Source organism: Zosterops lateralis (assembly GCF_965231275.1).
Source record: "Zosterops lateralis genome assembly, chromosome: 2".
Taxonomy (NCBI): domain Eukaryota; kingdom Metazoa; phylum Chordata; class Aves; order Passeriformes; family Zosteropidae; genus Zosterops; species Zosterops lateralis.
Window position 1 is genome coordinate 10,950,008 of NC_139763.1, and position 23,336 is coordinate 10,973,343.

Below are 23,336 nucleotides of genomic sequence, written 5' to 3' on the forward strand. Positions count from 1 at the left end.
TTGTACATAAAACTCTTCGCTAGCACTCGTGTCAGATCAACAAAAGGCAACGTGTTGTTGTTAATAAGCAGCATGTGTTAGAGAGTTTGAAACTGAATATTAAACTAAAGCACGATAATTATACTGTGATTTATTTTGGAGGAATTGAGCCTATTTTGTTTGGTTGATTTTTTTTTTTTTTTTTTTTTTTTTTTTTTTTTTTTTGGTCCTGAATTTTTGTTGAGGCGTTTTGAAACAAAAGCTGAACTTTTTTTTTGTTTTTTATCCCCAATATGTTACAAAATACTACTAGGGGAATATCTTACACAAAGGTTTTCTTTTATTTGTTTTGTAGTATTCACCTGAACCTTCTACTATTCTATATGAGAGAACAATTATTTCAAAACTGAACCAGACTGACATTAAGTTTTCTCAGAGTAGGGTTTTTCCCATCTGAATGGACTGGTTGCTGTATGAATGTTTTCTGACAAACCAGATTTAACCAAATAGTGTAAACATTTATTTTTTTTAGAAAAATACTATTTATTTGGACTTGTTCTTTTACACAAATGTGAGAATGTATTTTATTTTTTCCTTTTTAATTTTCACAGACCTTAAAATTCTTTACTTACATGGAAATTCTACATAAATTTGTGTCTTTAGTTGTATCTTTGGGTACTTTGAGTATGGTGTAGATATTTTTCAACCTGATGGAAAGTCTTCCATTGCTTTAGCAATAGGGGGTAGCACAGATATCTCTTTTCATTTCTGTTTCTAATAAATCCATAAAATCTTTCCTTTAAATAAATAATCTTTGTATTTCTCCCATTTTAGCCCTTCATTCCTTTGAAGGAATTGGAGCAATTTGACTTCGATATACAAAAAATGCTTGAACCACTGGAGGTTGAAATTCAGCAGGGAGTGAATCTGAAAGAGGAGGACTTCAATAAAGATATGGTAATTTGGTTGAAATGGAAGTCTGAGCAAAATAAGCAGGGAGATGATAAAACCTGAGTGAAAATCAAAAACCCATATTTGCGTTAAGATCTTTAGATACAACATGGCAAAAGTCCTGAAGTAGCACCGACTAAATTTTTTTGTGCTAAATTAATTTTTAGTTTATCTGAAGAGCATTTCTTGTCCCTTATGAAAACACTAAGCAGACCAGGAATGTTATCCCTGATTTCCGTACCACTACCAGCAGTATTACAGAATATGGAATGAATTTTAAAATCACTGTGGTAGTATGAAGACCAGGAAAAGTCAGAATGAGGTATCAAAATGGGCATTATAGTGAAAGAATACATTCACTAAAAATAAATTCTCATGAAAAGAAATGCCACTTGCCAATTTGTCCTTAACCAATCTGCTTATAGCATTTAATGTAAATAGGTTTTGTGGCTGTTGTAAGCTTTATTACTTATGTTTTATCATTGCAAGTCGTAAAACCATTTATTCATATTTGCTGAGGGGGAAAGGAAAAAGAGGACTAAAATACTGCAGTGCTTTGCTACTTCTGCTATTGTGGTGTGTGTTCTCCAGAGTGATTTTTAGAGAGATGACATTTTTTGGCTGGGCAAAAAGGGAGATTCATGTTTAAAACCCTCTCTTCTGGAGTCCTCAGTAGGATCAAATATATATTTGTTTACAACTGATATAAAAACTCAATATTATTTTACTTTTAAGGAATTCTTCAAAAGTGTCCGTTTCATATCAGTGCTGGAAGGAATCTTTACAGGACTTTTTTTATGCAGGAAAAATAAAATTTAAGGCTCTGTGTGCTGCATACAGAATTTACCATGTGCATGTAGTGGTAAATTCAAAGTGAATCAAGTTTGATGGGGCAGTTTCCACTACCTGAACATATTTGGTTCCCTTTCTTTACATCAAATGCTTAGAGTGCTTCAAGACACTGCCAGAAGCTGTGACAAAGATTCAGCTTCAAAGATTCATAGATTTGTAGGTGCCTTCTAGTGAAAAATGCTTAGTGAGAACCTTTGCCCTGTCAGAATAGCTGGTTTTCAATGTGAAGATACACAGAATCATCAGTAATTGCATGGTCTGCCAGCACACTGGCAATTTCAATCTCTACTGACAGTGATTTAGAATATTTTACATATATCTGTTCTTTTTCCTTGTAAGTAAAAGATATTTCATGCTTTTGCCTCTAATGTTTTTATGCTGTTATCCTGGATGCTGCATAAGATCTAATACCAATAATCCGTAGATTTGCAGATGCTGTCTTACTTTTATCCCTCTACATATATTGTAGAAAGCAAGTGAAAGTTACTTGATCATCAGTATAAAACTGCAAGTAGCTGATGCATTATTACTTTTGCATGGTCTGTATCTACTAGTACTTAAGCAATAATTAGATTAAAATGCACATGATATTGGTTTTTTTTTTTTTTTTTTTTAATCAGAGTGAAGAGGATGACAGCACAGTGAAAGAATTGCTGCAAAGGGGCGACAGACTTCAAAAGGGAGTCACAGATGAGAAAAAACGTGAGGAAATAAAGACAAAACAACAGCTGTTGCGGAGTAAACATAATGCCCTCAAGGTATAGGAGTTACAGTTATAAGCACATGATATTAAACTCTTTTTTTTCTTCATTTCAGGGCAGTGTTTTGTTAAATGAGGTGCCATTACTATTTAGACATTAGTAATTTAAAACTATTTGGCTATAGATGTATTTTCTTATACAGTTCTCTTGACGCTTTGCAAAAGGCATTTTACAATCTCCAGCTTGAGAATTACTGTCTTATCCTCAGCATTGCCATGGTGTGATTGCCAATTGGACAACACTGATTTCTTTGATAATTACTTTTTTACATATTATGTGTTTTATACTTCTTCAATGAGACTCAAGACCTTAGTTAAAATTAGGTCCTGCAAACTTATATTCTCAGTTGAATAACATACTTCTAGTATGAATAAACTGTTTCTCCTTCAGTAAAATATTACACACTACATTCCTGTTAGAAGAGTGGCTCCAGCCTCTCTAGAATAGGATAGGTGGTAGTACCAATAGACACAGCAGCTCAGAGACTGAAACCCAAAGTTGCGTATGAAAATTCTGAGCTGACACAATCCAGGAGGTAAAGCTGTGTGATATTGTTCCTGGAAATGCACATGGTGTGTTTCCACACCATGTGGAGCAGCTCACAGATATAATTGGAAGTGTCATCTTTTTAAAGCAAATAAAAGTGATGAAAGATATAATCTTACAGTTAGCCAGTCACCTTGGTCACCTACCTGGAGCTATAGGCTCTGAATACTACAAGAGAATTTTTATCTTGTCAGCAAGAAGAATTTTTCTTTCTTTGGATAATTTTGATTGAGTTATCTTTGGTTTGAGGAACATGGCATGTTTACATTTTATTGTTACTTATTTTTATGCATTCTCTTTCCTTTCCTGTGGATTTAATTCTAATTCTTGCAAATTTGCAGATCTGTGTGAATTCAGAAGGATAGCTAGAATATATCGTTGTTTTGTCCACATTTAAAAGAAACTTGAAATCTATTAGGTGTATCTTTGACTGTTCCAAGCTAAATGGAAGCAATTCATAATTTTTATGTTGGAGAAACAAGAACAGTGTTTATTGCACTGTGCTATTGACCAGATCCTCCCTGGCTGTTTTTATGATATAGTGATAGATTTTCCTTTGGGTGACTCAGTTAAGACATTCACCCAGGTGAAAAAAAAATCAAGAAACATTGAGGCAAATTAATGTGTTTATTTTTCTATAAAATATATCAATAATTTTTAATTTACTTCCTAATAATAAATAACAGTAATTAAAATATTTTCTGGATTCTACATGAGTGAAGTTAAGCAGTTAAAGCAAATACATATTTAATAACATTTCTAAGGGAAAAAACCCAAACATTTTATTCTTTCCTGCTAAGGAGAAGTTTCAGTCCTTTATAAAGCAGAGTTATAAACACAAGACATTTGTTATGTATGTGGTTTTTAATTTAGATAAAGGAAACTTGTCTTTGCAAACATTTCTGCATTGCAGTGATTTTTGTTTGAATAGCTACAGAGTTTTCATGCAGGCTAGAAATTCACAGGAGTCCACAAAATACAGAAGTCCTACTTTTGGCTAGATACTAAGTGGGCTGTGTTTCCATCTGTCCAGTAAGTATTCTGAGCAGAAGTGTTTTATATAAAATATTGACATTTATGTAAGAGTCTTAACTTCTCAGAATATTGGTGACTTTCTCAGTGGTTTATTCAACATGTGAACAACACTGAAATAGGTAACCTCCTTTTAAACAAACAAACAAAAAAATTGTTAAACTGATATAAATATGTTCACTTACTCATATACTTGCTTTAAATATCAACATTTAATTTAAAAAAATAGCAGCATTGTACACATTTTTTTTTCCCTTCAGTGTGCACACATGCCAGTTCGTATTTTATAAACCTTTAATTCATATTCTAATAATGTCTGCACTGTGAACAGGACTTGAGAGCTCAAAGAAGAAAAAAGGCTTTAGAGATTTCTCATCAATGGTATCAGTACAAGAGGCAGGCTGATGACCTAATGACATGGCTGGATGACATTGAGAAAAAGTTAGCCAGCATGCCAGACCACAAAGATGAGCAGAAGCTAAAGGTAATGTTGTTTTGGGTTGGCAATGATAGATCTTTTTGAGTGATAGTTTATCAATTGAACAGACAGCAAATGCAACAAACAATCCTATCTTATAGATACAGAAAATTATAAGTTCAATTCTTTATTTCTATTTATAGTAAAACAAACCCTAGTTATCTGTGTTCAAAGTGACATTTATTTGTTGTGCTATATTTTGTACTTGTTTCTTATGCAGAATGATATATAAATAATTTGAAACACACTAAATATAATGTTTTGTCATAATACAGAAAGTCTGCAATGTATTAAGAAGCATCAAATGTTTTCTAGTAAAAAATTGTAATTGATTTTATGTATCTTTGTTCCAGATGAACAAATGACTTACCAATATATGGATGACCTCTATCTCATGTTAGCACATTCATTTTCATCAGAACATATTCATATGTCACTGTCAAACTCTATAGATTTATTTACATACTGTCAAAGGTTTTCCTGGTTTATTTTACATCGTCTTTCTTTGCTTCATTCTCTGTTGAGTTTCCCACGGAATAAAATAGGAGTTAACTAATACATTAAAGAGTCTAATAGTATATTTGTGAGCTGTTCGAAGACTATTTGCCCTGAATATGCTGACCCTTGCTGAGAGAATAATTTCTCCAATTGCCCATCACAGTGTACTAGCAAGAATTTGAACATGGAAACGGTTGGCCTCTGCTAACAGTTTCAGAATGTAGTAGCTCTTAGGATCTCTACAGCCCATCTCCAAGAAGGTTCTTCAATTTCAGTTATTTTTGTTTTGTTTAAATGTAAAATAAGATATGAATAATATGAAAATAAGCTGTAAATTTTACTTGTGGCAAATAAAATGGAAATGGATTTTCTGACGGAAGTATTTTGCTAATTCCAAGTTGATTGATCTAGTTAGCTAACTGTCCTGGGCCCTGTATTGGTTTTGCTCACTAGGAGATTGGTGGAGAGTTGGAGAAGAAGAAGGAAGATCTGAATGCGGTGCACAGGCAGGCTGAACGCCTGTCTAAGGATGGGGCTGCAAAAGCAGTGGAGCCAACCCTGATACAGCTCAGCAAGCGCTGGCAAGATTTTGAGAGCAAATTTGCTCAGTTTCGAAGACTCAACTATGCACAAATTGTGAGTTGTTACTGGCAAACCCACACGTTTGCAACTGCTACTACTAACAGCATCCTACTAACAATGAGAGCCTCAGGGTCAGTGTCAACTCTTCAGATATTAATAAGAAAAGCCCTATTGTCTGCAGCTGGGGGAAGCTTTATATACTCTGATTCAATAGTGATCTGCTTTGGTCTTAAAATTGCCCTTAAGTTAAATCAGTCGATTACAAAAAAACTCAGCAATGAAAAATTCGTGTTTATTTCTGTTGCCTCATTATTTTTCCATAACGTTTATCAGTTTAAAAACGTTAGTTTGCCATGCATCTATTTTTTTCACTGAACATGTAAAACACAAAAGTTGTCTTTTCCAAACTACCCATCCCATGCCAATTTTAATTGGTTTTTTTGTTTGTCCATAACATGTTATACTCACTTTGGGAAGTGATTGGAAAAATTTTTATGACTCTATATATACATAACCTCTTCTTCAAATGCTTGAACTCTCAAACAAGTTTTTGTAAGAAAATGTAATTTTAAATCTGACAGGATGAGAACATAATTTTACAAACCATCTTCATGTCTTCCGATTTTGAGTTGTTTAGTTGTACATAAAATACAGTTATTCTTACTGGTTTATACATGCTGCAATAACTGGGTAAATAAAAGGGAAATAAACTGTTAGTATTCCAAATTTATGAACAAAATATGTATTGAATGTTACCCATTTAGAAATTTACCAGAGGTTGCTTTTGCACTTACGTGAATTTTTTCTTGGCTTTCCTACTACTCTGCCCATTGTCTTCTGGGCTTTGGATTTTATATGAAGAAAGATAAAATTTGCTTTTAAGGAAGTTGTTGCATTATGTGCTCTCTGTAATCTTAAAGTGCTAGTGGTAAAAGGGTGTTTCATCAAGATATACTTTTTTTTAATGCACCTAGATTGCAGAGGGAATATAGTGATAGGAAAATGAAAATTTAAATATGTGAAGTGTTATTTTTTAATTGATATTTGGTAAATTATGTTTTTAAAAAGGAAAAACAATTCCAAAAATCAGCAATATGTATAAACTTTTGATAAATATAGTCTTCTATATAATGTACCATATTTTGTATTTTTTAACTTTTCTAATACTAAGTTACATAATGTATATGTAAAACTAATACTTTGGATAGTTATGCAGTTAATGGAAGCAATCAGAGAAACATTAACTTTGGTTTGTATGTTATTAAATCTTGTTCCATCTGATTACACTATTCAGATTACTCTGGTTTATATTAAACTTGATGGATGTAATCAGTCTCAAATTGTTTATATTGACATGGAGCTAGAGTGAGATTCACTTTGTCTTGTAAATGAGTTGGCTTTTTTAAATGAATATATTTGTTCCTTTGATAATCAAGTAAGAAATCAGATTGTGCATGCAATTTATATAAAAACATTCTGCTGTCACTGTGCTTTTTATGTCACTCACCACCTACCATGACAGAGGATGAATATAGCCATTATAAAATTTTACTAGCAGATCAATAAACTTTATTTTAGCGTATTTTTCTTTCAAATATGTAAGGTAGATGCATCAGCATGTTTTTGAATTGCTTAGATGAATATGCTCACCAACTTTTTAAAGTCATGTAACCATTACATATGTTTCTATTCTTGAAATATATGATTATATTTATTTATAACCTTGAAAGGTTAAATTTTTAAATATTTTCAAATATTTCATGCAAGAAGGCTACTTCTTACTCTTTGTCTGGGGAATAAGGTCATTCAATGAAATTTACATGTACAGAGGACAATTACTGTATCCTTCTCATTTCACATGAAAAATATTTTGTTTTGTTAACAATGAATAAGGTGATACTCATGTGAAATATTTCAGAATTTATATAGAAACTACTGAGATGACCCAAATCAGAGTGAGAAGTGCAACAGCCTTGTTGTTGTTACTGTTTTGACTTTGCTGAATTAGTTGAAACTGAGTGAATTTCTCAAGGGTTTTTTTTTCTTTTTCTTAAACAGCTTAAGTACCTACCTCACAGGGATGTTGTGAGGATGCATTAATTGTTTGTGCAAGACTTCAAAATACAAAAGAAAAATGAAAATTCAAACTATTCACTTGAACACATGCATATACCATCAAAAATAACTTCCACAGAGATTTTCTATGTTTAACAACAACTGAATAAAGCCATACAATAAAAATACAAAATTGATTTTTTTCTTTAAAGCAAAAGAAATAGAAAACTGCTGCATTTTTTATTTATAATTTATGATGTGTTCCATAAGAGTTATTTAACAACTGAAGGTTGTTATTATAAATCAGTGAGGGTTTAGTTTCACTGTGTATCTTGCAATTCATTACGCTTCATTGAATAAACATAGCAAGACTGCACTGAAGAAAACCTTTAATTATGTTGCTTAATGACAGATTTGCATTTCTTACCTTTGCTGGAGCTAATATATTTTTGATATCAAAGTGTGAAACTAGAATTATCATGCTCCCCTGGATTTTACTTTTCCCCAGTACTTGTTGGGCAGACCTGTCAAAAGGATGTAGGAACCATGACCTTAGAAGGATTTATTCTTTCTAGAATGCTAGATCCTTGTTGAATTCTCATTGTCTCACAGAAACATAGCAGTAAAGGACCAACAACTAATTGACAAGTATTTATTGGTGTAAATTTAGAAAAAAAGGATTTCCTGTCACCACTTTTGAGAATAGAGTGTATTATATCACCTCAAACATGCATGTTCTGTTTAATAACATTCATGAGATATTAATCAGTTTGGTGTAGTGGTCCTCTATGTGAAAATTGTCAGCAAGTCACATATGACATTCAATAAGGACAAAGGTGGGTTTATTACATTTACAGATTAAGCATGGTGCACAACTGCACACAACCTAAAATTACATTGAGAGGAAAAAGAATTGTGGAGTTCTTGTTGTCTTACAAGTTTCTTCTATCATGCATTGTTGTCTTTATCCATATGTGGCAGAATAAACAGTTGGCAGAAAATCAGTTGATTGTAACACCAGTGGTTAATTCTGAATAATTTATAAAAAGGAGTGAAATATTTCACTATAATGTTTTAAAATTACGATTAACCACTACATCCCACTGAAATCCATGATAGTTCAAGATACTCTTCAAAAAACCAAGCCTTTACAGTTTAATCCTAAAACACTATGCAATTTTTGAATATTAAAATTGCATGTATTATTTAAAAAACCCAAAAAACAGTAAAAAATAACATAAGAGAGGTTAAGAAACAATTATTTCTAAAGCAACTCTGCAGAATCTGATATCATTAACCCTTGGCAGTCAAACAGTATTTTCAGAAAAGTTGTCAATTCCCCCTGCTAGAGACTAAACATGAATCTTCAGTTATACTGTTTTTCTGAAACAGTTTAACCACTCTTCCAGGGTGTTGAAAATAGTTGTCCATTGCAGAGAAAAGGGTAGATTTAGACTGCTTAATTCAAGTAAGGATCAAAATCGGTTATTGATATGTTGATTAATTTTAATTAAATTATTCTAATATCAGTTTTCTTCATTTTTTTTCCCACTGTTTTCAGTCCAACAGTCTATGAGCACGTTTATGTCATGGCTCAATTTAGTTTTTCCTGGAGCTGACTGAAATTACTCTGGGTGTAGAGTGTTGAAGGCCTTTATCATTAGAAAAAAATTTCTAGATAAGCACAGGTGCAGAGCCTAAAATGTAAATTCTTATTTCATATATGTCCTATTACTATTTTCTATCAAGATGCTCAACATTCTTTCTGCTATTACACATGATGGTCTTTCAACTTTCCTCTCTTGGCTGAACTATGCATGCTGGAAATAGTAAGACAGAGTATCTTTAGGAGAGGAGAACCTCTTGTAATCTGTCAAAATTATCTGTCTACTATTGTATACACAAGAAAAAAAAACCCAGGCTTACCAATTTCAGTAACTTTATTGGTGACACACAAAAACATTCTATTGAGATTTATGATCATTTTACTACTGAAATATTCGGGCCTGGATTTTGACCATACAGAATTGATAAAATGATAAAGAACAGGAGAAACTGTCTTTTTCATACCAATTAGACTTTGTTTACATCAAGAATGAATATGGAATGTAGTTATACAAAACTTGTATTTATTTTTATAAGGTAAGTGGTTTAGTCTGAGAAGTTTGATAGTTACCTGCAACATGGATCAATAGCACCACCCTTAGTAGTTCATTTTTCCAAATAAAAGATATTATTCTCTTTAAGATCCTTTATAGCATTCAGAAATTAAAAAAACTTGTCTCCTAACTGGATAATCACTGCAGGTGAGAGAGTATGTGATCAGCTTCTGGAACCAGATTAAGGACTGAACGAATTTGCATTCGAAATTCAAGACTTTGTTTACTTTCAGTCTTTAAGAGCATCTTTCAATTTTCAGTTAATGTGGAGGTCTATTTATTTAGTTTAATAACATTTCAAACTTTGTTTTTTCCCATTAAAATATTTTTATATATCAATATATTTTCTAAAACATAAATCAAACATTAATTTCAATAAATATATCACCGTTAGATAAACACAGGATTTGGTGTCCTGGTTATCTGCATCAAAATAACATGGACACTTCAATGGTAATGTGTTGCCATTGTTTTCAGTTGTTGTTTTCCACTGTTTTCACAAACACTGGCACTGAAATTAAGTTTTCTTCTCTTCTCCTTGCTTAATTATTTCTTGTGTTAAATAAACAAGTAATGGTTGCCAAGAAGAAGGAGGAAACTAATTCTTCATTATTTCTGGAATGAGTGGAGAGAGAGAGAAATAAAAGAGAGAAAAAGCATTAGAAAAAAGAGGAAAACACCTGCTGGACAGAAGAACTGTGCAGTGATGGATTAGTATCCAATTCACCTGTGCACTTTGGGTCTCTTAAGAAGAGGACAGAGGTGATACTGTAACACCATTTAACTTTTCTGACATTGGCAGTAGCACCTTTTTAAAACAAATAGCTTTACACAGCATAGCAAAAGCCTGGGCTTTCTTTGTGGTCTGCAAAAAGCATGAGGAGGAATGAGGAACTTTGGGAAGAGAATCACAGGTGAATGTTTACACCTATTTTCCAGCATCCATCAACATGAAAATTCCTATTAGAAAATGTATTCCAGGTAGTTTAATTGTATTTACAATCCATGATGTTCTGTTTGATTTAAGATAAAGTTATGGAAAAGATGGGACAATATCCACTAAAGAGGGATATTATCTTTGGTATAGCTCAAGAAGAGCTCATTTTATAGATGCATTTTAAAATGGATCTAAAAGTGAATGCATGCAGTGTTGCAGTAATTTAAGTGAAGAAAATCCATAGCCTTTTTTATATAAGTGGACAAGTTTACTGTGTTAGAGTTTTTCTAAAACATATTTTTCTTCCGTCATATTTCTTTGTTAATTCTGTACTGTATTCACTATCATCACTGCAAAGCTGTAATATCTTCACTACAGAATTAAGTTTAAAAGTACCATATTGTAAGTGAAAGAACTTTACAGAAAAGATTTTTCCCTGACATTTTCCATTATCTGTTATAAACTTTGGTGAACTGGTCTAAATTGCATTCTCAAATTTAAAGTGAAGCTCAGTATCTTTACCTTGTCACATAGGAGTGAAAACTCCTCCTGCAGCATGGAGTAAAACAGGGTTAGAAGTTTGTCTTTAAATAATATATTTATACAAATGTGGTCTTAGCCATGCCAGGCTTTCCTTGCTGCTCTCAGAATGATTGAGATGGAAACAAGACCAAGCCTTTGGTTAAAAAGTCATGTACAACATAGGATCCAGTGATCTCTGCTTTCAGACTAAACTGAGCATTATACTCCTATAATATTTTCTTCTTTATAATTACCCAGTTATTTGGAAAACAGGGCAGCTAATTACCATCTTATTTTCTCTGCTATAGTATATTATGATTTATTAGTGTAATAAATTACATGGTGTGGATTTTGGTGTCAAAAATTACTTGGCAGTATTATTGCATTAAATAATCATGGAAAATACCTCCTGCAGAGTGATGTGGCCCTAAATGGCAGTATTTTTTTAAGAGATGATGTTCATCTCTTGTCTACAATTCAGAATGTCAACATCACTCATGGCTGGAGGGTTTTTTTTGGGTTTTTTTTTTTCATGGATCCATCTGAGTATACATACAAAGGTAGAGAAGGAAGCAAAATTGTAGATGTACAGTGTGAGTGCTGAATTTTCTGTTTGTAAATATTTAATTAGCTTTCAAAACTGCTTGATGGACAGCAATTTTCTTCAGATCATTTAAAGAAACAATTTTTTGTCCTGAAGTAACAAAATCAGCCTAAGTGACAAAATCTATTGTTATTATGATTTTTTTTTCTCTATAAATGTGGATTAAAGATGGAAAATAATTGGTAACACTTTTTAACATTTCTGGAAGGTATAAGAGTTTCAGGTTTTAGATTTTGCACTTTGAAGCTGTGGTACTTTAATGTTAGTTTATTTTCTAAATTATGTCAAAATTATATAGCAGATGTACTGGCATAAATATCTGGAAAGTTAACATCACAAATCAGCAGTCAATTCCAAAATGTTTTAGTCAATTCAGATATCAGTAGCCTGTATTCTAACATATCTAACTTTATATTAATTGGTTCTTGGTGATCACCCAGTAATTACACATACATACTCAAGACAACCCTAAAGCTTCATGCTCTTAGGCAGCAGAAATGCTAAGATTGTGGCCCTTCTGTAGTCTTAATAAATCAGCCTTTAAATAAGTTGACATTGACCAAAATCTGATTTTAAGCAGGATGACTTCCAGCAAATTGTGTCATACTAGTTTTGCCACTATTATCACTGTCTCACCTCTACTGCTTATCACTGTCCAAGAAATACGATTTTGAAATTCCATTTTGAGGAAAAAATAACTTAAAATTCCTTCTATTCTTTTGGGTATTTCCTGCTGTGTGACTGAGTTTATGATACTGGTTTAACAAAATCTCTAGAGTGTGTCACAAGTGAACATTATAGCTGCAGGGATATAGGACTGTGTACAAGAGTTTAATTTTCTGACGTGTCAAGTAGATATTTACTGAAGTATGACATGTATAATGTCTGTATGTCTTTTAGGTGTGAAAAATTACAAGATCAATCCAAGAAATTTCTAAGTCCTCTGGATTTATGTATTCTATAGTTGGCATATAAAAACTTTCAAATATGTTTTGTCTACTGGAAGATACACATATAAATCAATTTCAAAAGTGTTTTCCAGTCAAAGCCTTATAACATACTAAACAACATTTTAAAATATTTGTTGAAAATCAGTCTACAGTGTAGATTTTGCAATGTTCTGATTTTTCTCATTCCAAAATGTAATGTAAGCATTTGCTTATTTCATGATTTCTAATACTGATAATGGCTCTCTCTCGGCTCATTGGTAATATCTCCCCCCAAAATCCTTCTGACTGTTCATGGTCTGAGCAGTGTTTGGAAAATACTTATGATATACTCTTTAATGGATTTAATAATTCCTTTTTTAATGTTAAAAATATCTGCTTAAAGTTACGTGATAGACACAGATTTCTTTGTCAGTTTTGCTCTACTGCAATTATTAAGATTGAGATATGCCATCATTATCAGAATTAATTAGGATATATGCATAATTTATTTAGAACAAGAGGCATTTTTTATATCCCAGTAGTTCCAATTAGTCAATAATGCCATAATATTACTCTATTTTCTTTTTCTTCAGGGCATGGTAACATTGCAAATGTGGTATAAGATACACATTGCTTTACTTTTTCTTCTTTTCTTTTTTGAAAAACATTGCTTATATCCCATATACTGAATGGTATGAGAGTCTTCTGCCCCAGTCTCATCATAGTTGAAATTAATTTCTTTTTCTCTTTGCTTAGCAAGTAAATACCAGTGGAAGTAAACAGGTTAAAAATTAACATCAGAACTGCTAGACTTTCTGAATCATCTTAGAAATCCCTTATTTCTGGGCAAGTTAGCAGGTCTTTAGTAAGGAGAGCTGGGTAAGTTTTCAAATAAGCCGCTTTTAGGTTCAATGTGTAGCTGTGCCTCAGTTTGAGGGAAGTTCCTACCTAGAAGGAATTATCTAAACCAGAATAAAACAAAAACATTGTTCAGCAAGTGAGAAAGGGATGGCCAAAGGTGTTCATTTTGCTACTTGACCAAGTGCATTTGACATCTTGGAGGGCTCCAAAGGCATGAGGGTGTGAGGAACACAAAGGATTGGCTGCAATATCAAAATACTTTGTCATAGTTTTTAAAATATAGTTTTAAACTATACATTAAAAAAAAAACCCAAACAACAAAACACAAACCACAAAAACAAACAAACAAACAAAACCCACAACAAAGTTACAACTATGAATACTCTGGATTTACTGTTTTAAATTAATTGCTATAGCTTTTGTCTGTACCTTTCTTCTTCTCTTCCCCTACTCCTGCCACATTTAAATAGGAAAATAATGCACTCATCAGATTGTAGCAGAACTGTCTGAGGTATTGGGAGGTCTCCCATAATCTAAGCCTATACATACAGGAAAGAGACATTTCCTTATGAAGAAAACTTTTGCATTTCAATTGAGTTATGAAGGGGACAAATAAGACAATATAAATGGAATTAAATTCAAGCTGGTTGGTGTCTGTTGATGAATAGTTTTCAAAATCAAAGCCTGCAATCTTCTGTTGCTACTCCTAGAATCTTAAATTTACTGAAATGTTTTCTAACTGATGCCATTGTTAGGAATAGCTTCATTTTTGGCTGGCTTTATTTAATTTTATTTACAGATCAAGTAGAGTCTTTTTATCACAGAAGAAAAACTGTTAAAGCAGCATTTCTGGAGTAAGGTATGCCTTAGCAGAGAAGTGTTATGAAGGCATAAAGCACTCCCTGTCCAAGAACAGTGCTGAAAATAGTCATGTATATTTTTAAAGTCTCTTTTTTTATAAAGTGACTGATGAAATAAGATACAAGCATTAAACTATATGGTTCAAGTGTTGCAATGTGCAGGATTTTCTGGACTGCAACCACTCTGCAACATGAGTAGAAAAAAAATCATATACATGAGACAATATTTATGTTCTTACTTAAAAATATTTTTTTTTCTCAATCTATTAAAGATATTGTTTCCAAGTGTCTTTTAAGGTCTTGTCTTCATAAAATTACATAAAGAATTTATAAATTTTTAATCCTGCATGGAGGATTTAGGTCTCTCCCTACTTGAAAGGGATGTTGTTTTTTGTACTGATATCTTGTTAGTGATTGACTAAGGCCACCCAACCTCATAGTGAAAATCCCATGTAATCAGTATAATTTTGATCTTTCTATTTATATGCACACAAACAGGTAAGATATGCTAGCAGCACTGAAGGCAGAATAAATTTCTCTGAATGTTAGCTGACCTCACCACTCACAGTTGGCATAGGAATGGGTGAATAAAAGCTTTTTTATAAATATGTACTTTAAAGTGGTTCTTGACCTCCGATGGCATTTTATTGTACTTTTGTGTGTCTCATTCTTTATTTGATATATTCCTGGTGAACATGGGTAGCAGATACCATGTGATTCACAAGTTTTTTTGACTTTCTCAGGTATCATTGCCTTTGTCCAGAAGATGTGTGTTGTCTGCTCCATTTTTTTAAAAATGTGTAGCACACCACATTTATTCTGCACAAGTCACAGACTTTTTACACTCACACACAGCTGCTTGCAAAAGATACTTTCTCAAGTGTCCCTTCACTTCAGGAGTGGGCACATTTGTTTTTTTTCCTTGGACCTCTGACCAGGATGCTGCCAGGAGCAGTGCTGTGGTGTAACAATGCTCATGGGAGTGTTTTGCAGCTTTACTCCTCCCATGTTTGTGTGAAGCCTTTAAATCAAAAGCACAGACACTAAGGTTTGGAGTCCTATCATGAGAAGGGACCAAAAAAATGGAACAGTTGATAAGATCTGACACAAGAAAGTTGGAGGCTTTCTGGGTGTAAACTCCTGAACAGCCAAAGTGATGTTGGGATTATTCCCTCTGCAAAAAGAGGAAAGGAAATGAATACACTGAGATTGGTGAAAGGTGCTTTAACAACAAATTTTCCACTGTTAAATGGAAATTAGCAGCATCCTCCAAGACTATTTAGCTCTGATGGCACCACTGTGTTAGGTGTAGGCAGTAATGATCACAAGTATTTCTGTGGACAAGGTATGTGAATTTCTCAGCAAAACCTGCATTATTCCAGTACTTTTTTGGTGACTTTTTTTGTTGTCATTTTGTTTGATTGGTTTGTTTTGGTTTTGCTTATTGGCCTTCTCTGTAAGGGACAGGTCATGAATTTGTTTCTCATGGTTTTGTTACCCTGGTAGGGCATGGTAACTATCAATAAAATCAGTTTTAGTGGAGTCATGTGTATGGAAGGATTATGTTCCTTAATTAAAATTACGTAATGATGGGGAAGAAAATTCAATTTACTATACAAGACATGATAATGTTTGATAACAAGCAATGCATGAAATGTTAAATCTTACACAAAAGAAGTTGTTCTTTCAAAGGCAAAAAATAATTTGCACATCATTATATTACTTATACTCAAGAAAAAAAAAAAAAGTAATTTCACTGAACTTGTATTTTACAGAAATAGTAATATAGGAAATGGCCTGTAACTTGAGCATTTCCCAATCACTTAACAGTTTATTTGCATTTTATATACATGTTGTAATATATATATATTTAAAATACTAATTTAAGGGTTTTTTTAAGTAACTCTAATGCATTCTGCCATTTTATCAGATTCAGCTTATCCAGAGCCATTCTTAAATGGTTATCTAAATCTTTAATTTCCACTTTCCTATTGATTTTTAATCCTTATAAAATTTTAACCTACCATGGTTCTGATGAGCCATTTTGGGCATTAGCAATTGCATATATCTCTACTGAATTTATATTATTTTAAAAGTAGTTGCTCCCAGCTGCTCTGATCTCCTTTCATAAGTCGTTTTTGGTTTTGTTTTTGGGGTTTTTTTTATATTTTTATTTTTTTTCTCACTACAATGTTAGGATGTGATTCAGTTGCAGCTTTGCATTTCTAATAAAATGCTTGTCCAGAATATAAGAGGACCTCTGTTTTATTGTTTGTCATAAAGCAATTCCAGGGAACATTGGGATGAGCTAAAAGTGCTTCTCTTTGCTGATTAAAACTGTCAGTTCTGGACATGCCTACCCTCCATTCCTTGGTGCAAGATGACATCTTCTGCTGTGGGTTCTGTCATGATACTTCCAATGCAGGAAAGATAGAAGGAAAGAAACACCTGTGACCTGATGAAAACCCAATAAAGACAAAGATGCCTAATCCTAGATTTCAAAAGTATTATCAAATTTTCAACTCCTTTAAAAGAATAGTATTCAGAAACTGATTTATTTTGATTGTGGTTTTTTGGGTGTTCTTTTTAAATAATATACCAAAATATGAGGACAGGTTCTAGTAGGTGTCTACTTTTGTATATCTTATCCTTTTGTTTATTTATTTATTTATTTCTCTATTTGTAGTGTTTTACAGTTTAAGTAACAATGTAAACAGTTGAACTATACAAGTAATCATCCATCTATGAGAAATATTTAAAGTTTCCTGCAAGGACAATGTGAATATATGGTTGCATACATCCCATTTTTCTTCATAACAGTGATTGAAAGGCACCCAATTTTGCCCCAGTAAATAATTAAGTGTGATATCCATGAAGTCCTTACACATCCCATTTCTGCTTGACTTTTTTGTAGTTTCAGGAATAGCTTAGAATGTGAAGATACAGATTTTGTTTTATCTAAATATATGCATGTGCATATATGTGTGTGTATTTATTGGCCTAAATTTGGATTGAAAAGAATAGGCTAATCTCATACAACTCTAGAAAGTAATCGTATTTTGTATGCTGCTTTACATATTCATGTGACCTCTTTTTGAGTGGAAACCCTTGCACACCTAGTGTGCTCTTTTAATTTCTGTGAGTAGAAATCTTCTGTCCTCCGAGTTAAAAATAAAAATACAAATATAGTTAATATAGTTCCTTATGTGGGTCTGAAGTTCATTGCTATATGTAGAAGTGTCACAGTGTAGTCTTGAGGAATTAAAATATATATTGTTGATGCAGGTCTCAGTGGCCTGTTGACATGTTCCATTTTCTAATCAAATGGGACAGCTTTTCCTTAGGTTTACCAGAGTAAACTGTTATTTCGCAGAGCCTGTGATTCATGAAACATATGGGGGGCAAGCACAGTTTTTCTTAAGGAAATTTATTTTAAATAATAAAAATGATAGCAGTGATATGGTAATTAGAGAGGTTTCAGTGTTAGCAGATGTACTGAGAAAGTCATTTAGTGAGAAAAGTGTAAGCAAAGCAATTAAATTTGCATAAGAAATGCAACAGAATAACACAAGTCTACAGATAACTTTATGGGCTTTATGTGTGATATGCATACATCTTCTAGAGTGTGTATATGCATATTTTAAGACTCTAAAGAAAATTGAAGAACCAGATGACTCAGCTCGGTAACTGAAGAGAGAAATATGTCCTGAATTAAAATGAGACACCTTGCAGAGGTAGTGTGTGCTTATATTTGTTTTCGTTTGCATAATGAGTAGCTAAATAATGATACTGTTTTCTTCAGGACCATTGATCAATTGTCATTCACATAAATGGCTCCAAATCTAAATAATAGAATTTTTTAACATTTACCAACAATTACTTCTACAATTCTTTGAGGTCAGCAATAATTAAAGTTTATATTTGTGCAAAGACAGACATCAAACACAAAGGATCTTGGCCCCACACTAAGAATCCATAAACAAACAGAATGCATTTCACAAAATGCTTGTGAAACCACAAATAGTTGATATCTTAAACTTTCCCCTTTTTAATGGACATGCAGGTGATTTAGTATTTGGAGTTTAGTGAAAAGAAGCAATCAGAGGTCTCCCTGCTCCAAAGCACACTTTTGACATTACGTTTTTATCTTTGATTCATTAATAAATCAAATGGGAAATACAGATAATTTTTATAAACAGCCACTTTTTTGTTACCTTACATGTCAGTATGCTTTCAAATGCCATCAATCAACTAAGTGTTTTCTTGGAACCAAAACATTCTGGGATGTCTTTACATTTGGTGTATGCATGTGCTTCCAGAATAGGGTGTCTATTTCATATTTTTCCATTAAAACAAAACAAAACAAAATTTTTTAAAGAAGTCCTAACTTCATGAAGAGGTGTGTTGCTGAGTTTTCTTTTAAAAAGAAGAATGCATTAAAGACCATTCAAATCAGAAAATTCCAAATTGTACTTGTTAGATTAAAGAACAAGAAAAAACTTTTTAGTATAGTTGGAAGTGTGGAATTGGCATATTTGTTATATGTTGCATTTTATTTAAAGAATTATGTCTATTATACAAGTAATTCTTTTACTTAATAGCTTGAAATTATTTATTATTTTAGACTTGGCATGCATGAAATTTTTTAATGAAGGACAGATTTTTCAAGAGGTGGGATGATTTAAAATGAAAGGGCTAGCACTAAAATCTCAGTAACACCATAATCAGCATACTCTTGCATTTCCTCTCTGCATTTCTTTGGAGAGTAAAAGAAAAGCTTGCACACTCTTGCATGGATTAATTTCAGTATCCACCATTTCAAACACACAAGGAATATGAGTGATCTGTGTCAGAAACCTCAGATATTTCCTGCATTTGCTCTTGGAAGATACTTTTGAACTTTTTTTTTGTTTCTGGGTTGTGAACTGGAAATTGCATTGTTGTAATTTTGTCTGGTGTTAAGAAACTAAAAGGAAACATTCTGTTGTATATCTATACTAGCAAACAGTTCGTGAAGATACAACTTTTGTGATGACTGAAACTAGGACTGTGGAAACCACTCATGTGCCTTCTACATACCTGGCAGAAATCCTTCACCTTCTGCAAGCCTTGTCTGAAGTGGAAGAGCGCCTTAATTCTCCTGTTCTGCAGGCTAAGGACTGCGAGGATCTCTTCAAACAAGAAGAGTGTCTCAAGGTAAGATGCAAAGATTTTTTTAGCAATTATTAGATTTCATCATTTTGGGGCTTCTGATTGTTGGCAGACTGTGCTCATTCTGAGACATCTGTCTACAAGTACCAGGCCCATCTTTGTGATGTGTGGATATTTATATTTGGGGGCACATTGGGGCAAAATATGAAAAACACTGAAGTGTTCGTTTATTTAACCTGTTTAACCTGTATTTGGAGGACAAGAGCATTAGGGTATTTGCATATTAAGTCTTGTTAAAGAAAGGATGGGAAAGGCACAATACATTTAAAGATAGATTTTGTTGTTAAATGTTTGTGTGTGGATAATGAAAAAAAAAATCACTAAAATGGTTTTTAAGCACTGGAACCGGCTGCCCAGGGGAGTGGCTGAGATATTTAGGAAGTATGTAGATGTAGCACCTGGGGACATGGTTCAGTGGTGGGCTTGGAAGTGCTGGGTTAATGGCTAGACTCAATTTAGATATTTTCCAATATAAATCACAGAATATTCTGAGTTGAAAAGGACCCACAAGGGTCATGAAGTCCAACTCTTAAGTTCTTAAGTGAATAGCCCATGCAGGGACTGAACCCACAGTCTTGGTGTTATTAGCATCATGCTCTGATCAACTGAGCTCATCTCCTAGTGGTTAAGTGATTTTGTGTTTCTGTGGTTGGTAAGTATAACTAAGTTCTAAGTAACCCTCTCCACACCTAATCTTGGCTTTTTTATTTTAGTGTATTATTTCTGAAATTATTCCTATTGGAACAGGAGTAAAACCAAGTAAAATTTATCTGTTGCATCTCATGTTAGACCAAGAAACCTTGAGGTCTTATTGGATCTGTAGTCCATGTAGGTATTTCTATTTAATTAGATAAACAGAGAATATTATCCAATAGTTAGATAATGTAGTTATGAAAAAGCAAATTCAGTATTGTTTGTATGACTTTAAATATTACTGTGCAGTTTCTTCAGTGCTTGAAATGTTACTGCCTGGTTTGTTCAATGCTTGCAACACTGAAATCCTTTGGAATTGGTGGAACCAACACAGAATTGACATAAGAAGAGAATAAGATTAAAGTTGTAAGCCTAAGTAGATGAATGAGTTATCAGCTTTTGCAGAATAATGTTTGTGTGAGGAAAGCCTTGTAAAAAATTGTGCTTGAATGCTGTATATAATTACAGCAATTCCAATTTGTCATCCAGCATGAAGAGAAGTCTAGATTTCCATTTTTCTGTGATTGTTTAGGAAAAAGGAATATTTTTGAATAAAGGTAAATATTAGTCTAAAGAGGCTGGAATTTGCCTACAGTCAGCTATAAGAAAGGAGATTAGAGAATCAGGGCAGTGGCTCTGGCTATATGCTCTGAATTTTCCTCTGTGTGAGCCCATTTATCTCTTTCCACGTCAGAGGATATGTGACAATATCTATATGCTGCTATTAGCTTCTGTAAAATCACATCTGTTAATAATGCTTATGCATTCATAGATATATATTTTAGGCATTTGGATACACACATGTGCACACACACAAATATTCTTATCAGCCTGTGAAAATCAGGATGTTTTCAGTTTCCAACAAGGCAGTAGAGTTGGGTAGTGAAGCGTAACGGGGGAGTGTTGGATCAAAGGAAGCACAGAACTGGTGATAAGATGTCAATCAATGGGTGTCAAATACTAGTAGCTGTTTCTTTTACCACTTCTGATTCAGTACCAGTAAATTAAAGTCAGAGGACTGAAGCACAAAACGTGCCAATCTAATTGTCATTCTTAATTTTAAACAATATCCTCCACACAAAAACCCAACAAAAAATAAACAAAAAACTAGTCATATACTATGTAAATCACAGCTAATGAGTGCCTGTTAGATCCTTGTTAATTAACTTCTGTTCACTAATAGATTGGATGAAGAAACAGTAGTCTACCTCAGGAAGTTTACTTCCTTTTAGTTCTTCTTAATGCCTTACATTTGGGCTAGCTTTATCTGATTTATATCCATAAGTAATCTGTTGTTCACCCACATATATTTGGTATTATTGGAGTCGACACCAACTTTAATAATATTGATTACCGAGGTTACAACCAAGTACTACCATAGGTTTAATTTAACTGAACTATTAAATTGTTATGAGATGCATTTGTGGGCACAGTTCCATCTTCCTCCAAAATAAATCTCTTAGAAGAGGCAAATGGGTCTTGCACATTCGTGGGCTTTTGGAAGGGTATAGGTTTGAACTCAGCTTGCTTAATGAATATTTATTTCCAAGGAAAAGCATCCATCATTGTCATTATCCTGCAGTAAAAACAGGAAAGTAGTGCAGAAATTGTTCAGCAGCTGGTTGGGAAAGGTTTGAAATTAAATTGTCGTTGATTTTTTTTCTCTGACAGATTTGCATGAATCAAATTACAGAACTGTCATGAATAGCTCTGTGTTTTAAAACTGAGCTTTTGATTTTTTTTCACTCCCATTCAGAAAGAATCCATTTTAATTAATCGGTAAAAGGAAAAATAAGTTTATTTACAAGAATCAGTGGTAACAGCTTTGAACATTTTCTCCAGAGTAAATATGTTTAATAAGACAAACATGATTGCTCATTATAAAATAGGATAAATATTGAATACAAATTAAAAATTGCTAATATCAATTGTCATAGCTTTGACTTTTTATATCAAAGTCATGTGAAATACTAAAAGATGAGGTTTTGCAGCAAAACTTTGGTAGCTTCTAACATTTACTAAACTGTAATACTTTAATGAGCACATTTAGTGTATTTGCTGAAACCAGCTCATAGGAATTTTTTTCTCTTCATTTTAAGCTTTAGGGAGTGGAAAAGTCAGATAGGCAAACCAAGTCTTGTCACTTCATCTCATAAAATGAGCATTGCAATATTTCATCATCCCATTACAAGCTCTTTCAAGTATTATGACATACAGTACCTCAGCTTTTCTATATCACTGTGCTGACAGTATTTAGCAAACAATTTAAATATTAGAGTTCTGTCAAAGATGAAACTTGAGTTGATTGTACAGAAAATTGTGGTTCATGGATTGATGGATTAGTAAACTTGGCCTGATACATACTCAAAACAGGACAACTGTTGTTGTAAGCACAGACATTATTTCTGTCTGCTACTGATGATGTTCATATTGATGGAGTTCACAACCTTTGAGCTCCCTGTGTATGATTGATTGTGAATACAATGGATTCCATTCCATGAAAAAAGTAGGGATAAAATGTCTTCATATTTTAGCTAATTATCTTTCCTTGCAAATTATGGTTCAAATGTTTCCTAGAAGTTAAATCAGTGCAAAAATTTCTTTTTGTAAAACCTCTTTCAAAATGGTTTATGAAAAATTTGCATATATTCTACTTAATATGGTTATATTGTTCATACTAAGACAAAGTTTTCCTGTGTAATGATTATCTCATGCAAGGTAGTTGACTTGTTTGAGCTCCAGATTATTTAATGGGAGATGTATAGAGTGAAATAAATGCAATGATTAACTAGAGAATAAAACTAGCACATATTTCTCTTTGCTAAC

The 23,336-nt window shown here is 32.9% G+C and overlaps 1 protein-coding gene across 10 annotated transcripts in view; it reads left to right on the forward strand.

Moving 5' to 3' along the window:
• The window catches only part of DMD (dystrophin), a gene marked incomplete at its 5' end in the record, with an annotated part of 1,168,120 nt that overhangs the window by 565,070 nt on the left and 579,714 nt on the right, over positions 1–23,336 (forward strand). For all 10 annotated transcript variants that reach the window (XM_083855614.1, XM_083855615.1, XM_083855618.1 and 7 more), the window contains 5 exons: positions 814–936; positions 2,403–2,540; positions 4,453–4,605; positions 5,551–5,733; positions 19,608–19,802. In XM_083855614.1, the coding sequence (XP_083711740.1) occupies positions 814–936; positions 2,403–2,540; positions 4,453–4,605; positions 5,551–5,733; positions 19,608–19,802 (792 nt within the window). The remainder of the gene's footprint in view (positions 1–813; positions 937–2,402; positions 2,541–4,452; positions 4,606–5,550; positions 5,734–19,607; positions 19,803–23,336) is intronic.